This window comes from Polypterus senegalus, chromosome 18 (assembly GCF_016835505.1).
Source record: "Polypterus senegalus isolate Bchr_013 chromosome 18, ASM1683550v1, whole genome shotgun sequence".
Taxonomy (NCBI): Eukaryota; Metazoa; Chordata; class Cladistia; order Polypteriformes; family Polypteridae; genus Polypterus; species Polypterus senegalus.
Genome location: NC_053171.1, coordinates 9,857,643 through 9,875,986, shown reverse-complemented (window position 1 = coordinate 9,875,986; position 18,344 = coordinate 9,857,643). Strand labels below are relative to the sequence as shown.

The 18,344-nt window shown below is 37.9% G+C and overlaps 1 protein-coding gene across 1 annotated transcript in view; it reads right to left on the bottom strand.

Annotated features, from left to right (window-relative positions):
- Window positions 1–18,344, bottom strand: part of LOC120519065 — a 125,056-nt gene that overhangs the window by 45,559 nt on the left and 61,153 nt on the right. The window contains exons 10-12 of the mRNA XM_039742152.1: window positions 17,866–17,952; window positions 15,942–15,992; window positions 1,655–1,942 (exon numbers count right to left, since the gene is read on the bottom strand). Of these exons, the coding sequence (XP_039598086.1) occupies window positions 1,655–1,942; window positions 15,942–15,992; window positions 17,866–17,952 (426 nt within the window). The remainder of the gene's footprint in view (window positions 1–1,654; window positions 1,943–15,941; window positions 15,993–17,865; window positions 17,953–18,344) is intronic.

Sequence of the window (18,344 nt, the reverse complement as noted above, 5' to 3'; positions counted from 1 at the left end):
ACAAGTTTATTATCACTTTCACATTCCTCTCTAGGATATAATCATTTGTTTTCAAAATCATCTCCTTGCCCAAAGTTAGACGAGTGGTGAGGTGGTGTATGCTAGTGACTTACAAAGGTCATGGCTGTGAACTCAGACACTGAGTGTGTGGTGTTTGCTTATTCTACCTGTCTCTCTGTTTGCGTTTTCTTCTGCTGATCCTGTTTTGTCTCCCTCATTCCAAAGGCTTGCTTGTAAAGTGGGTGTTTGTGTCAGTATGCATTGAAATTTAGTTTGAGTAAATTGCCACCCATCCATTCAGAAACACAAGCAAGACACTGGATCAGAGGGCTTAGAGAGTCAGGGTCCTCAAGTGCTATAGATAAGCAATGCTACGTATGTCAGTTGTACAAGACAGAAATCAATTGAATGCACTGCCAGAGAGGCCCACCCATTTTCCAAGCTGATTTAGGTGATACCGTTGTCTTTAATGTCATATTCTGCACTCAAGTCTAATACAACAAGAACAAATATATGTGGCCTGTTTCAGCATTAACTAGCAAGTCATTTACTGTTTTAAATAGTGCAGTTTTTGTGCTATGATTTATTCTAAAACCTGACTAAAACTTATCAAGAGCAGAACTGGTATTCAAGTAATCACCTAATTGCTAAAAAACTGCTTGTCTATAATTTAACTTAACAGAAATGGTTAGAAATAGATCTGAAATTGCCAAATATGGGATGAGTCTAGATTTCATATGAGGAAGTCAGACATTATGCAGCAATAAATTACTCAACTTTTGAACTAAAAGTTAATTTTTGAGGATGCTTAAATCCATTTTTTCCATATGACAGCCTGGGTAGGTTTAACTTAGTGTGAAGAATATTTTAGAGCAGTTTCCTCAGGGTGGACACCTTGTTGTTGGAAAAAAAAAACAACAAATTTTGACATCCTAACTGATCAATGGATTTATTCATTATGAGATTAAACTGCCACATTACTGTTGTGTCCATCACCATTATGACTGTTGTGGTCACTTAACTATTCTGACACTTAAGTTTTGTTGACTCTGTGTGTCCAAACGTGAGAAACAATTTAAAAGAGAAAACAGACATGGAAGTCAGCAATAAGATAACAGAGACAGTTTAAAATGAGACTGATGTGTCAGGCGTGAAGAAATTTTTCATGTTTCCACTAAACTTCACAGAGACACAAAAACACAAGCAGCAAATCTAAAATCTCAATTACAGAAGTACGGTTGACCAAGCAAAACTACACGAAAAGGCCCATAGTATCCAGCACTTCATAAACTGACAGATGAATAGTAGAAAAAGTGGAAATGAGCTTGTCATTTGAAAGAGATTTACAATAAATTCAGTAATGTATTGGGGTTTTCAGTGCTGGTTGTTGTTTTTTACTCTGTTTTAACTCAGTGAGCTCAAAGGAAATTAAAGATGTGAATTAGATGAGTGCCTCCTTACAACTAGTCTCTGATGTCTTGCCAAAAACTTATGTCAGACTTTATATAAATTTAAAAAAAATCTATCAATACATAAATGATTTAAACTTCCCTTCTGTAAGACCTCTGAGTAGCCATGTGGTGATAAAGTTCCCCAAATATCTTTACCATACTGGACAGTGAGTGATCACTGCCCTCTGCAATAAGACACTCACCATAAATAGTCACTTTAATGTCATTGCTGTCCTTTGAGTAACGAGGAGAACCATCTCTTGTGGCAGAACACCAGTAAGTGCTGCTGTCTGGCTGAGTTACAGACTGAACTGTATAAGTCGGTCCAGTGAATCCTTCAATAAGAAACTGCTGGTTTATGTTGCTCCTTTTGTACCATTGATATTTCCAGCCTGTATAGTAACCCTCAATGCTGCACTCCAGGGTCATTGTGTCTCCAATATACAGGGAGTTCCACTCATTTTTTAACTTCAGCGTTGACTTTGGGTTTTCTACAAGAAATGACAAATCAGAATTACCAGCTAAAATCAAGCTGAGTGAGATGAACGCAACTGGCACCCTTATGTTGATTAAACGATGACACTGTGCTTTTCTACGGCATTTTGAAATATCAATCAATAATTACTCATTCTGCACATTACCTTTCCAAATGAGAAACATCAAAAAGTATTTTACAAAGCATTCACTGCTTCAACATGAGTGATTAAACATTTTAGTTATGGAAGATTATAGTATATCGACTTGACAGTAGTTAAAAAAAAATCTCTGGAGTCATCAGGAAAGAATAACAGTATAAAAATAATAAGTAGGAGGTGATGACAAGTTTATTATCACTTTCACATTCATCTCTAGGACATAATCATTTGTTTTCAAAATCATCTCCTTGCCCAAAGTTAGACGAGTGGTGAGATGGTGTATGCTAGTGACTTACAAAAGTCATGGGTGTGAACTCAGACACTGAGTGTGTGGTGTTTGCTTATTCTGCCTGTCTCTCTGTTTGTGTTTTCGACCAGGGATTCTGTTTTTTCTTCTACATTCCAAAGGCTTGTTTGTAAAGTGGGTGTTTGTGTCAGTATGCATTGCAATTTAGTTTGAGTAAATTGCCACTCATCCATTCAGAAACACAAGCAAGACATTGAATCAGAGGGCTTAGAGAGTCGGGGTCCTCAAGTGCTATAGATAAGCAATGCTACGTATGTCAGTTGTACAAGACAGAAACCAATTGAATGCACTGCCAGAGAGGCCCACCCATTGTCTAAGGTGACTTAGGTGATACTGTTGTCTTTAATGTCATATTCTGCACTCAAGTCTAATATAACAAGAACAAATATATGTGGCCTGTGTCAGCATTAACTAGCAAGTCATTTACTGCTTTAAATAGTGCAGTTTTTGTGCTATGATTTATTCTAAAACCTGACTGAAACTTTTCAAGATCAAAATTGATATTCAATTATCACCTAATTGCTAATTGTTTTACCTAACAAAAATGGTTAGAAATAGATCTAAAATTGCCAAAAATGGAGGAGTCAAGATTATTATTCTTGAACTGGATTTCAATTTTCCAGTCTTTAGAGAATCTGGAGATACCCCAGTATCTAATGAAGAGTTACGTATGTCAAATACAGTATCAATAAGTACATCAGACTTTGAAAAACTCTGTTGGGACTGGATCATTCCAAAAAAGGACCAAAATGTTGATTTATGGATTTGAACTGGCATGATATGAGTGGGTGTACTGTAAGTGTGTGAGTAACAATGTACTGCAGTAAACACTACAGGGTTGCTTCATACCGACTGCTGCTTAGGACTCAAACTGATTTTAAGAGGGATTAGTAAATGGGATATGGACAAACAGCATGAAGATTTGCAGTGTTCACAGTGGTGTGACGTATAATACAGAAAATATATTCTGTGCTTCTCACTTTCTTCCAAATGTGTGAAATACTCTTTGTAGTTTAACTGTAAAAAATGTAAAAGGTAATTTGGTCTAACAACACATTTGTCTTTCAGTGTCCACATCTTTTTAGAAAATAAATGTAAATGTAAAATCTGACTGCATGTTTCATCCATATTTTTTCTCACCTTCAGGGGTGTTTTCATTATCTGTAGGTCACAGGTTTAGTTTTGTAATGAGGATATAATAAAATGTGTACAGCTAAAAGTACATTAACTGGAAATTCGTAATAATTCAGTGTGAATTTCTCATAAAGTCAAAATAGTAAAATGATAAATGAAAATACAAAAACTGAAAGACACAGCAAAATATTCTGGAGCACAAAGAATTCTAAAGTGTTTTAGTAGTGACCAGTCAAAAATAGAGAAACCACACTGAAGCGTTTCCTGTGGATTTAGCTGGGTAACAGAAGAGCTGACACCGTTAGTTAAGATCCCAATCATTTATTTAGGATTTCTTGATTCCCTAATGGTTTATTTTTGCTTTTTCTAATCTAATTTGTTTGATTTAATTTATGAAGGTTAAAAAATAAAATCAGCACACATTGAATATTATACTGGCCTGTTCTGTCTATGTTGGTTAACATGACTATAGTGCTTGAACCTGTGACTTCTTTCATAATCATACTACATTAAATCATCTTTCTGATAACACCTATAAGAGTAAGCATCTGGTAAAATTTATTAAAATTTGTTAAATTTTAAAGGACATAATTCTTTAAATAAATGAATGTCAATGATGCATGGTGCTATTCAAAAGCCTCTAACAGCCACATTCATTCTTTCATAACCATCTTCAGTCTCCATTTTAAGCCATCGTTATAGACACATACCATTACAATACAATTGATAGAGAAAATTCAGAAGTGAAATTACATCTGCTTAGTGAAATTAAAATGGCATTTTAATTATGGCCAGCTAAAAATGGATTTATTTTTTTAGTGGCACAATGGAGTAGCAATTGGCATTACCGGCCTACAGACCTGTTTAAGCTTCAGACTATTGTTCCTTTCATAAGGAGTTATTGTTATAACAGGGCAGAGGACACAGTGCAATGTGAATAAAGACATGCAGCCAACTCACGTGGTTATTTTAAAGTGACATGGTGTGAGTAGTGCGCTACTAGTAACAAAAGTGGTGCAATACGATACCTGATGAGGTGGAGTTTTATATAAATGTACACTATTAAAGTATTTTTTTGTTTGCTAATGTACTGTGATTAATGAAGGAGAAATGATGAAAAATAAATAACCAGTACCATTGCTTAATAGCTTCAAGGTACTAGGTCCAAATCCTGAGCTTATCATTTTCTGAATTTGCATGATCTCCCTGTACCTTTGGATTTTTCTCCATGCATTCCCATTGTAACAAAGGCGCTATATAGGCGCCTGACCCGACACAGAAAGACACAGAGGCACGTATAAAAAGTACAAAAGACTTTTATTTTTCTTCAGCTGTGGGACACGTCTTCCCCGTGCCACACAGTCCAAACATAGTCCCAAAGGCACCAAACACAAACAATTCTCCACCTCGCTCCACCACTCTTCCCAGACAAGCTTCGTCTTCTTCCTCCCAACTCTGGCTCGTCGAGTAGTGGTGGCTCGGCCCTTTTATAGCCCACCCGGATGTGGTCCAGGTGATTAACTACCTGGTCCTAATTGCACTTCCGGGTGGGGCTGAAGACTCGTCCAGCCGGGCTGTGGGAAGCAGACAGCCCCCCCTAGCGGCCACCCCGGGCCCCAACCAAGCTGTGGAGGACTCCATCTCCCATGGAGCCCTGCGGGCGGTTGGTGAATCACCATCGGCCCGGGAGGCTGCCACCAAGCATCCCGGGGAGGTATTGGACCGCCCATGGTGGCTCACCCGGAACATAAGTAGCAGGGGCGTCCCTGCCGGTCATGGGACCCGGCTGTCCTTCACACCATTTACCCTTCACATTCCAAAGACATGCATGTTGAGTTCATCTGTGAGTGTACCCTATAATGGCCTTGTGTCTGATGTTGCCAAGACTGGCTCTGACCCTGTGAGGCAATGGATAAAAATATATAGCACCTGAATAATAAGACATAAACCAAACTTGATTCAAAATTTGATAATTTATACCTGACTGAACACCAACACTCATTAGTATAAGGTTTTCCCTTTGGCTTTTTCTTGAAGCAGGTATTATTACACAGCCTGCGGTCACTTTGTCCATCACAGCTTGTTGACACATTCTCATTGCATGCTTGAGCTCCAGAAAGGCTGTGAATTTTGTAATTTTGTACTAATGAATGGCTAGAATGTTCGGCGACCCATTAGAGCTGCCTAGTCCAGGTGTGACCTCCTTCCATCTGTTAGCCAGGATGCCTTTTATATTCCCACAGGGCATCCCCTCCAGGTAAGGGATCTTCTGAACTCCTGGCTGGGGTGTTTGTCCATCCTGTATGCCTCCTACAGCACAAATAGCAGACCACCATCAAAAAGTCTTTGAGGATTGCCTTAAGCATTTCTAAATTTTCTGCTTTTTTCAGCTTAAGTAAACATTACATAAAGAATGACTCGAGGAAGAATTAAATATTCCCAAATTGGTGCCAGGCGTCTGAATGAAAAAGTATCAGCCAGAGGACAATAGAGTGGAGTAAGACAGAATGGGCAAAGTGTTTGAAAGTTAATAATAGATAATGCAATGTATGGAAATACAAATGTTTATGTGCGAAATGTTTAATCTGAATGTAAAAGTAGAATTCAGATTTAGATATTGGTCAAATTGCTCTTCATTAATATTAAAAAATGAAACATTTTGAAATGTACTTTATCCTGTTCAGAGTCACAGAAAACCATAGTCTATCATTGCAACAGTGATCAGACACTGCAACTAGTTCATTTGCAAAACCCGCTCTCACTCACACATACACACATGAGCTTGATTTGGAGCCTCCAATTAACCTAACCTGTATGTCTTTGGAGATGTGAGAGAAAAACAGCATAAGCACAGCGAGAATGTGTAACATTCATATAAACAGTGACTGAGTGCATAATTTTAATTTAGGGTGCTAGATGTTTGAGGCAGCAAAGGAAACCAAAGTGCCACCATGTTAGTCACTTCTTTCTAGTAGCAGTTTTCAAAATTAGTGCAGCTCTTCCATAATCATCCCTGAGCAAATAAATGTGAAAATCATTTCATCCCTACACTTATGAAACATACTGTAATCCAAAGCAGTGCTGAGATGATAGAACCCGGCCTGAGAGCAATAGGTGGAACAAAGCCTGGACAAGATGAAACTTAATGCCAGGGTAAATTTACACAAAGCCAATTAACACTCACCATTCACTTACAGTTCTGTCTATGGAATGTCAGACAAAAAATGTGATCCCTGTACAAAACTCATGTGGAGAAAGATACAACATTTAAACTGAGAAACTAACATTGATGAAGTTTGAACCCATGTATGTGTGTTTAATCAGTCAATACTTGTTTTATATGTAGCCAGTAACAGCATGCCCTGCTACTGGATGTTTCACAGAGTAAACACAGCAGTATCTCCGAGTCAGTCAAGTCAGTGGGTTTAAATTGCAATTTCAATCTTAACTTGATAAAATCTGAAGTTTTGCTCTATCGTGGCACAGTGGAGGACAACACAGTATTGCCACCTTACTGTGCTGAAATGCTTTGGGTGCCTTCAGTATTGCTCAATAACCAAGGGATAAAATTCTGGAAGGTCTGTGCTGGTGTAATGGAATGGAGACTACTTTTAATAGCTGTTGAAAAAGATGCAAGTTCTGCCCTGTCTGTAGAACATGTAAAATAGTAGGCTGGATGTTTGTACTTGCACAGATATTTATGGGGATATGAGAGTCAGCATATACTTTGTAAATTTGGGGATCACCTATGATCTCTGAGCACATCTCTCCAGTTTTGATGTCATTACATTGGTTACCCGTGACATTCAAAATTGACTAAAATACTGCTGATGGTTTACAAAGCCTAAAATAATCTCGCTCTGTCCCATATTTTGAAATGCCTGTCACCTTATTCTTCAAATCGTAACCTTAGATCATCGAATGAGTGTCTGCTTAAGTCCAGAGCTAAATGTAGATGAAGTGGTGAGGTGACTTTCTGCTGTTATGTACCTAAACTCTGGAATAGTTTACCAACAGAAATTCATCAGGCTATAACGGAGGAGCATTTTAAAAAAATGCTAAAAATCCATTATATTAACATGTCTTTTTCATAGTTACATTTTAGTATATCCCTGTTAAACTATATATGCATCGAATTATCATTTTCATCAAGGTTTTGCAATCTGTACTAATCCCTACTATTCTCTGATGTTCTTTTTCCAGATTTTCTGTGGTGGCGATATGCGCCACCACCACCTGATCAAGGCACCATGCAGCCCCTACATCGATGGATTGAAGACGAGATGTCCACATGACCATCTTCATCAAATTCTTTCATGTGAAGCCTGAAAACCATGAGGACTGATTTAGATTGTTTATGTTAGGTAGAATGGCCAGTGGGGGCTGGGTGGTCTCTTGGCCTTGGAACCCCTGCAAATTTTGTTTTTTTTCCCCTGTCTGTCTGTAGTTTGTTTTTGTTTTTTCCATTCTCTTGGCCATCTGAACATACTTTATTCTTTGTTACTTAGTATTGCCTAATCTTATTTTTGTATTTTATATAAACCTTTCTTTCTTCATCTTGCAAGCACTTTGAGATACACCTTTTGTGTGAAAATGTGCTATATAAATAAATATTGTTGATGTTGTATGATTTGCATGCCTTAACAATGGAGTGATCATGAAACTAACCAACTGACTGCTACAGTAGCCATAATATCACTATCTAAGCCTCTGTCTGTCTGTTTCCGTATCTGTCTGTCTATATCTGTCTGTATTGATTCGTTGGTTAGTCTGGTTTTCCATTCACAGCCACAGATTCTGGGTAGTGATTAAAAGAATATCATTGTGTGTAAAGTCATCCAAAATAAGGCTGTGGTGTTCTTTGGCTCCATTGCAATTATACGGGTGATAACTTTAGGATTTTGGAGTAGAATTGCTGCATTTTTTAATCAAGATGAGAAAGGTAAAGTAGTTTAGGCCAATAGTTAGGATATCTCTTGGGTATCAATATATGGCCCACAAACAGAAGACCTTGGGCTCATTAGAGAGTTTCTTTAAATTATGATAAAAGGATGACTGTTATTGAGCATTGGGTAGTTGTAGTCTGTCTGAAATAGTGTTTTTCAGTCACAACGCTTATGAGAATCAGAACTGAACATTTGGCCTTTCAACCAGTGGTGTCATTTTCTTAGTGGTGCTTCTGAGGTTTTAGCCTTTAAGCTCAGGATTACAGCCCCTAATCTTTGAGAAAACCCCTACCTCATTCTATGATCTGAAACATCCAGCCCCTGAGCCCTAATCTTTTAGAGCCCAATCCCCCATCCTCCTGCAGTTCTTTCTGATATGCATGGAAATCCCCGTAAGTAATCCCCCCACCTGCTATTCAACTGTGCGAAAACCCCTTAGGGTCCTTTTAAGAAGTAAAATGATGTTAATTTTATTTTCAAATATCATGATTTAAACTGATAAGCTTGATTAGGAGAACCGCTGCATTTGGCCTCCTGTTCAGTTCGCAGCTGACGTGCATTCTGTGTGTGAAGTTTCCATGTTTCCCTTGTGTTTGCGTGGTCTTCCTTCATCTGTCACTCAGTGTCTTTCTGTGATGGACTGGCTACCCTTCCATGGCTGATTTTTCTTTCTTGTACTTTATGTGTTTGCAAAGTATTTGATTCACTGCAGCTGTAGTTTGGGGAAAATAAATAAATAAATGTGTTCTTGCTCACTACATAAAGTAAATCAAATGATGGTCTATTAGGAAGTGCATGTTGCCATGAAGATGATCGTAAATAAACTTGCTTTATATATTGTTGTTGAAAGAGCTCAATTCTGAGTGATGTAGAGCGAATGTGCAAAAAGCAAAGTTCAAGCAATAAAGAAACAAATAAAAAAGAAAGGGGTTATTCTTCAAAATATAAATACTGATGGTTTTAATTTTAGACTCTAAATTGTAGCCCAGCACATATTTATCAGTTTATATCTGACATCAAACAATGCTGCTTCCTTTATGTCATTGAACATCTGCTGCATTCTTTACATTTTTTAATTAATATTCCTAATCTGTACTTTCATTGGTTTATTCATTTTCCAATAAGCTGAACTCAGTAAAGGTTTATTCGTGTCCAGACTACACTACAATAGCAAAGGGCAAATCAGATGCAACTTTGTATTTGACTTAAGTCTACCACTAGACACAACTACACTCATTCATTCTTCCCTTCATCTATCTTATTATTAAACCAAGTGTAACTGGTACAGGGTCATGGGGGTCACAGATTTACTCCTGTAGCACACAGCACAAGGAAGAAACCAACCCTGAATGAGGTGCCAGTCCATCATGCCCACATTTTTTCACACATTCACGCTCAATTCTTTCTTTCTGTATCAATTTACTAAATCCACCTAATCCACTTTTAGGGTCACAGAGACTGTCACACCCTTTCCCAGGAACACTAATCACGACTCAGGAGCCTAACCAGGATGAGACAAACAGGAGCCATGAAACAGAAATGGCTAAATATAACAATTATAAAAATTAAACTTTATGTCATGGAAAGTTTACCCTTGAAATGTTATCCTAAAAATGGACATAGTTTTGTTTGGTGATCTTGGGTTAAAAAAAACTGCTTGAGATTCTCTTTTAATTTCTCCTTGTGGGCTCTTTTTACACTTGGGACCCTGCACAACTGCCTTTAGCAAGTTCCTGTTCTGTTGTTGTCTGATAAACACCACACCTTGCATATTTATTGGACTGCATCCTTAAATCAATCCAAACCAGACCAAAGACAGGAACTAAAGACACACAAAAGTGAAGAACATTAGAATCCACAAACAGAAATCATTTTTGGCATACCACAGTCCCTCTGATTGTAAGTATAACAGCCCAACTGAGTCATTAAGCACTGCCACCAGTACACAGTCTTTAATTGTATCAGATTAGGACTAAACCTACAGTGGTTCAGCCCCTCCTGGACTGTAATCCTTAAGCCAATGGTGGTCCAAGCCATTATGGACTCCTAATCAAAATTATTTGAGGGGGGCCTCTAAAAACCCCCACCCTGTTTTGACCTTGTATATTGCATTTCCAATCTCATCTTTTTCTTTAATCAGACACCCAGCCCTTAATGTAACCAAAAGCTGTGAAAAAGGGTACAATATAAAACAGACAATCAAATAATTAAGGGCATTAATAGCAGAATAAGTAGAATAAAGATCATGAAAAGAAAAAAGTAATTTGTCATTTGTGCATATATCCTAAATATGCAAACAAAAGTATTTACAAAAAAATAATAAGGCTGAAATATTAAAACTTATAAATATCTATAAACTCTCCAGAACTATTCCTTTGTTTATGATCACATTTCCACTTCTTCTTTTTCTTTCAGCTGTTCCTGTTAGGGGTTGCCACAGCTGATAATCTTCTTCCAAATATTTCTGTCCTCTGCATCTTGCTGTGTTACACCCAACACCTGCATGTCCTCTCTCACCACATCCATAAACCTTCTCTTAGGCCTTTCTCTTCTCCTCTTGCCTAGCAGCTCTATCCTTAGCATCCTTCTCCCAATATACCCAGCATCTCTCCTCTGCACATGTCCAAATCAATGCAATCTCGCCACTCTGACTTTGTCTCCCAACCGTCCAACTTGAACTGACCCTCTAATGTCCTCATTTCTAATCCTGTACATCTTTGTCACACCCAATGCAAATCTTACCATCTTTAACTCTGCTACCTCCAGCTCTGTATCCTGCTTTCTGGTCAGTGCCACCGTCTCCAACCCATATAACACAGCTGGTCTCACTACCGTCCTGTAGACCTTCCCTTTTACTCTTGCTGATATCCGTCTGTCGCAAATCACTCCTGACATGATTCTCCATCTATTTCACCCTGCCTGTACTCTCTTTTCACCTCTCTTCCACAATCTCCTTTACTCTGTACTGTTGATCCCAAGTATATAAACCCATCCACCTTCACTAACTCTACTCCCTGCATCCTCACCATTCCACTGAACTCCCTCTTATTTACACACATGTATTCTGTCTTGTTCCCACTGACCTTCATTCCTCTCCTCTCCAGAGCATATCTCCACCTCTGCAGAGTCTCCTCAACCTGCTCCCTACTATCGCTAAAGATCACAATCTCATCAGCAAAAATCATAGTCCACGGGGACTCCTGTCTAATCTCATCTGTCAACCTGTCCATCACTATTACAAATAAAAAAAGGGCTCAGAGCCGATCCCTAATGTAAACCCACCTCCACCTTAAATGCATCCATCACTCCTACTGTAATTCTCACCACTGTCACACTTCTCTCATACATATCCTCTTACCTACTTCTCTGCCACTCCCTACTTCCTCATACAATACCACAACTCCTCTCGAGGCACCCTGTCATATGCTTTCTCCCGTTCCACAAAGACGCAATGCAACTGCTTCTGGCCTTCTCTCTACTTCTCCATCAACATCCTAAGAGCAAACATCATGTCTGTAGTGCTCTTTCTTAGCATGAAACCAAACTGCTGCTCACTAATCATCACCTCACTTCTTAACCTAGCTTCCACTACTCTTTCCCATAACTTCATGCTGTGGCTCATCAATTTTATCCCCCTGTAGTTACTACAGTCCTTCACATCCCCCTTATTATTAAATATTGGCACCAGTAGACTTCTTCACCACTCCTCAGGCATCCTCTCACTTTCCAAGATTCCATTAAACAATCTGGTTAAAAACTCCACTGCCATCTCTCCTAAACAACTCCATGCATCCACAGGTATATCAAGTGGTATATCATCCCCTTCATAGCTGTCCTTATTTCATGGCATTTTCATAAGATGTGGAATTAGGTTATTTTGAAATTGTAGTACCTAGGGCTCAGCTGATGGTCAATGATATTGTTATTTGCTAGTTGGCTGGACACATCATTCATGTAAATAAACATCATCAACTGGCTCCATACATTTGCAGAAATTCCTCAAAGTGCCAAACAGCAGCTGTCACTTTTTTTCTCTTATTTCACTCACCTCAAAAGAAAGCTGTTAGACACTCATATTGGTAGTAAGAGCGGGCTGTAGCTAAGGGAAGACAGCCTGATCAGTGTGTCATGCACAAAGTTTGAATGGTGAAGGTATATTTGAAGCACCACATTACTTTGGTGTTCGCAGACTCCAAATGCCCGTGGGTTTTCATGCTTTACATAGCTCTTTCAGGTAGCTCACTTTCATCAACATGATTTCTCATGGCAACAGAAGTCGGAATTCTTTTGTGACTTTGGCAGGTTTGCTGCTTTTAAAGGGTTCCTTGAAGTCACTCATTTGCAAGATGGAATGTCAGCTCATACTCTGGGTGACCAATTCCCAGGCTACTGCAAGCTGTCAGCAACATTAAAATATTTTTCATTTACCATTTTTAATTAACCTGCTAATCCTGGGGTGGGTCATGTGGCAGATGGATACTATCCTTGTGGTGTTATATTTTACATAACCTATGCAGTGAGATTCAGGTGCTGGACAATGAAAGTGGCACCATGGTGGGCAGCGCTGGAAGTCTGCCGGTATTAATGGTGTTTGGAGCTTAAAGAGGATTCCCCTCCCTTCGATATCTTAAACTAACATACACACACTTTAACCTCCAAGTGGAAGCCCCCTGACCCGTTGTGTTAAAGTAATGATGAACTGGAGGAGGAACAAGATGCTGACTAAGCAGAGTACTGCCAGTAATTTAGTTCCACTTTAAGCACAGCTTGAGGCCAAATAGGAGTATAATTGTACTGTGTCCACAAGATAATAAATCGTAAAAAAAAAAATTACACTGTATTTCAAAGCAGTGCCTTACATTTTTTAAAAAGCCATTGCCTTTGTGCTCCTCCATGCACTCCCTACATCAGTATGTATTTGAAAGCATAATAAGAAATGGAAAAATATGTGCTATAGCCAAGCCACGATGAAATAACACCTGCCGTGTTGCTTCTTTTGTTTAGAAGATGGTGGAAAAAGAACAACTGAGAATGCTGTGTTTGAGTGAATAAAAGTAATTAGTAACTTCTACTTTCCTATTGGTAGACATTTATTCAAATCCATTTTATGATGAGGTAGATCTAATTTTATTGTTTCATGCTAACACAGCATCATGATTTGTTGCAATTTTAAATGAACTTGGAATGAATCACCTTTGAATCATTGACATAACCTTACGGAATACTGTTGCCGTGAGCTGAGTTGCATCAATCTGTGAGACAACAAAATAACTGTGTACCACGCTAAATGCCTGCAAACCAAAGTTTTTGTGTTGGGATTTCCTTATTTTAATACGTGTCAGTTTTATTGAATTACTCTTTTCGGAAATTTGTTCAGCATTTGTGTGAAAGACAAACATGCAGAGCAAGTCTTATTACTTATTACTTGTTGGGAAAGACCACTGGAAAAATATACATGGCAGTTATAATACTCAGGCATTTTTGAACTGAGGCATGATCCTCGTTAGAAGCTGAGACCAATTTGCATGTGTATTTAGCATGAGAGTACTGCTCCTCTTGCATGGATGGGTGTACCAAAGCTCAAACTCGACTCTTTCTGGGAAAAGAGAGAGGCTTGGAGGAAACAACAACAAGCCTAACAGCAGGTTGAGGAGGGCAACACCGTACCAGGTACAAAGGACCAATGGCAAAAGACAAAAAGAACTCTTCACTTGAAAAAGAGTTGTCTGTTCAAACCTGGCACCATGACAAGAAACTCCATACACTGCCTTAAATCATCCTTAAAGGCTTGATATCAGAAGCCTTTATTTGTAGCAAGATAAATTCAAACTCTAAATAGAAAAATGGCAAAAAAAGACCTCCTTTCTTATGGATGATACTTACTGTGTAATGTAAACATCTAGCTTTTGCAAGCATTGAATACTTTAGAGACAAAAATCCCTGAATCACAACGTGATGGATCAGCCCTCATTCGCCCAAGAATGTGCAATAAAACAAGATCAGTTTCAAATGTGAATCACTAAACTGAAAAGCTTTTAACACATAAAAATCTAGAAAACCTTTAAATAAACTAAGGACCATTAGCCTCTACTGTGTTATGTGTTTTTTAATCTTTCTTGTCTGTCTCATCTCCTGTCCTCTATATTGGTATATAAGTGGTTACTATATTTCTATATACTTGCATTTATCAATAAATTATATAACTTTGTTTCTAAAAATAAATGTTCTTCAATCACATTAACATAAGTCTAACAGCCCGGAAACAACCACTGCAAGGAAATATTAGGAAGATTAAGGATGAGTCTTCGTGAATTATCAAAGGCAAAACCTGAAATTAATGTTTCAAATTGCTAACGTTAATCATAAGTTTTTCTCACCCACAAAATCTCTACACCTACTTAGCCTGAAATAAGATTGTGTTGGCCAGGCTTTTCCATTCTATCTATGGTAAAAAAAGGATTTTAGGTAGGATTTTTTGATTCCTAGAGCAGTCACCTTTTAAAGCTGGGGTGGAATATTACTCTGGTGGGGAAAATATATGAAAATAAAGTCATTTTAAATAGCATACATGCAACAAATTAGTACAATGAAGGATTTAAACTCAATTTTTGTTGTATGAGTCCAAAAATAATCTCTCACCAACTTATAATGGTAGGAATTTTGAACTGTGTAGTAAGTCATACTTCTTTCTGTTTATTTCAGAGTTCTCTAATGCTTTGTCTTGCATTTTGTTTTGAATAAAATATTGCATGTTAGAACTGTGGGGTGACTTAGGTGAATTTCTATTATAAGAAGCATTGGGGTGGGTGAGAAGCCCATGCAACACTGAACGCAAGATTAGCGAAAATAGAATTTCACCTAAAATTCCTGACATAATGTTAATTACAGCATAGACAAATTAATTATATTCACATCATTTTAGTGCTGAAGAATAAATGTAAACAATAATAAATATTTGAGTTTTTGATTGTTGTTTTGCATCAGTTGCAACAAATGACTAACAAATCCATCCACATGTTTTCCTAACCTACTAAGCTGAATTCAAGAGCAGAGGGAGGTGGAGACTGTCATGACAACATGAGTTGCAAAGCAGGATGCGACACTCTGTTAGGCTGCAGTGCAAAATCAATAAATGGCATTGAAAAACAAAACAATTGTGTAATTACTGTATTTCAAAATTACATAAAATGTACATCTGTACCACAATTAAGATAAAGAAAAGTGCATTTAGCAATGTACCTACTGCTGTTGTAGAACAGTAAATAAGAACAGTACTTGAAGACAGAACACATGATGGCGTTCTCAGCACTGAAAACCTCATAGCAAAAGTATGGAGAAAACAAACACGCACTGGTTAACAGAAACAATCAGAGAGTAGCAGAAGAGAGATGAGTGTGACAATTGGATTATGTCTGTCTGTGTCTATCTGTGTGTTTGTGTCTATAAAATGGAAACATCACTTTGTCACCTGTATCTTCTGCATCTTGGGATGAGGCTGAGACAATCACTGCAGGCAGCCCTAAACAAAAAAAAAAAATCTTAGAAAGATGCACTAAAAGCAGAACACTGAAGAAATCTGTGGACAGTCATTGGTAAATATCCATCCATCCATCCATTTTCCAACCCGCTGAATTAGAACACAGGGTCACAGGAGTCTGCTGGAGCCAAACCCAGCCAACACAGGACACAAGGCAGGAACCAATCATGGGCAGAGTGCCAACCCACCGCAGGACACACACAAACACCAATTTAGAATCGCCAATCCACCTAACCTGCATGTATTTGGACTGTGAGAGGAAACCAGAGCACCCAGAGAGAACATGCAAACTCCATGCAGGGAGGACCCGGGAAGCAAACCCAGGTCTCCTAACTGCGAGGCAGCAGCGCTACCACTGCGCCACTGTGCCGACCATCATTGGCAAATACCTAAGCAAATTGTGAAGCAATTGCTTCCTCCACGTTTTAGGTTTGACCAGAAGATAGCATTATTTATTAATGTTAACAAATATTTTCTTACCACAAAAGTCTTTTTGTAATCAGGAAATGCAGCCCATGGATTGATAGCTGAAGTGTGTTACACATAGCAGTGCTTAACACAACGGATTATGAATAATCAGTACTTTTATGTTAAACAAATTCTGAGGACACTGAATATGTGTGGCAGCAGGACTTACCACCAACTTCTCATCAGTAAAATAAAGCATGAAACTTGGAGAAAGATCTGAATTGAAAACGATATCTCTGATTCCTTATTATATCCTTATAACATAAATGTGTAGAGGACACAGTTACACACAAAACAGAAAACTAATTTTATTTCTTCTGAAAATTCTCCTCAAAGCTCAGGTGTCTGACACATCATTTAAAACATGAAGCTGCTATAAAGCAAAGTGGTTTAGTTAAAAAAGACACAAAGTGTAAACCATCATTGCATACATCATTTTAGAGCTTATGGTTTAGTTTGTCAATTAATATTTAATTTAAAAGTTATATACAAAGTAATAAAGTAATAAACACTAATTTAACTTGACCTGACCTTTTTTCTGTCCACAGCTGATGAATGATTTAAATGCAGTGGATGAATCGCTCAATTCAGAGTTGACATTTACAAAGAATATCTGAGGGGTGTGAATATTTAAATCTACAAAGCAAAGATCACTGATACAACCAAAGAAGAATACACTAAAAGTAAGAGTGAGCACAAGAAAAATTGTATTACGTCTTGTGGACATTACGCTGTGCCAAGTAGTCACAAACCAAGAATGGGACAACAATCCATCATAGTATTTATATACACATTAAATCAAAATGAGGAAAATGAAGGGTCATTAATTATATTAGCATAATTTTTTCATCCTAACTGCACACATATCAGAAAGTGGCCAGATGTAAAAACTTGGCCCCTGGAGCTCTGGGATAGCAGCAATAACCACTGAGCCAATTTGACATTTATTTCACTTCATGCTGTTTCTGTATTGTTTTTTACTTCAGAATTATTCCATTTTCCTAAACTATGTGTCGTCCTGATTGTCTGCATTATTGCATACGTCACAATAAATTTTCCCTGCATGTCGACGTTCACATTATTTTTTATCACATGGGTGGTGCTTTCTGGAACACCACTACCAGTAGTAAAACCTTTGTGTTGCATTTTTGGAATATTTAATGGAGAGCAAGTATAACCCTAAAATTTTACTCCATGTTTTTCAGCATATTTTCTCTAATATCCCCCATCATACATATGAGCAAATATTTTCTGCCATTATAAATTTCTTTTTTTATCAAATCCACTTTACTATTGACTACAAAAGGCTCATAACTCATATACATATACTGTACATCTTTCAAACATGCTTTCAATTTAAACATTAAAAATTTAGACCCATACTTACAAAGCAAGAGGCAAAGTTTAGAAGTCTGCATCTTGCACTTGTCTTCAAAAAGAAATGAACACACATTTGGTGCAAAAAGGTTTGATGTCAGTCAACAATTGCAGTCTGTTAGCTTTCAGGAAATGACCACAAGTGACTCTGGTCTGAAGGAGAAAATTGCTTTGAATTTGTTACACTTTACCAATCGCCCCTCCCCATTTGATACTTCTTTCTAATATAGTTATTTTCAATGTTTTAAAATGTATGTGAATTTTTTTTTATGGTTCAGTTGCTTAGTACTGCTGCCTCCAAGCTGCTGAGGACTTCAACTGGAGTTACTGACAAGGTTTTAATTGCAGACTCCTGTTTCCTCACACATCTCAGATGTGTTTTTGAGGTTGTGTTAAATTGGCCAAGCAAACCAAATGGGTGTGAGTGTGGCTCAAGGTGGACTGGTATACAGTGCTGGACTGGTTCATTATATGCCCCTTCTGCTACCA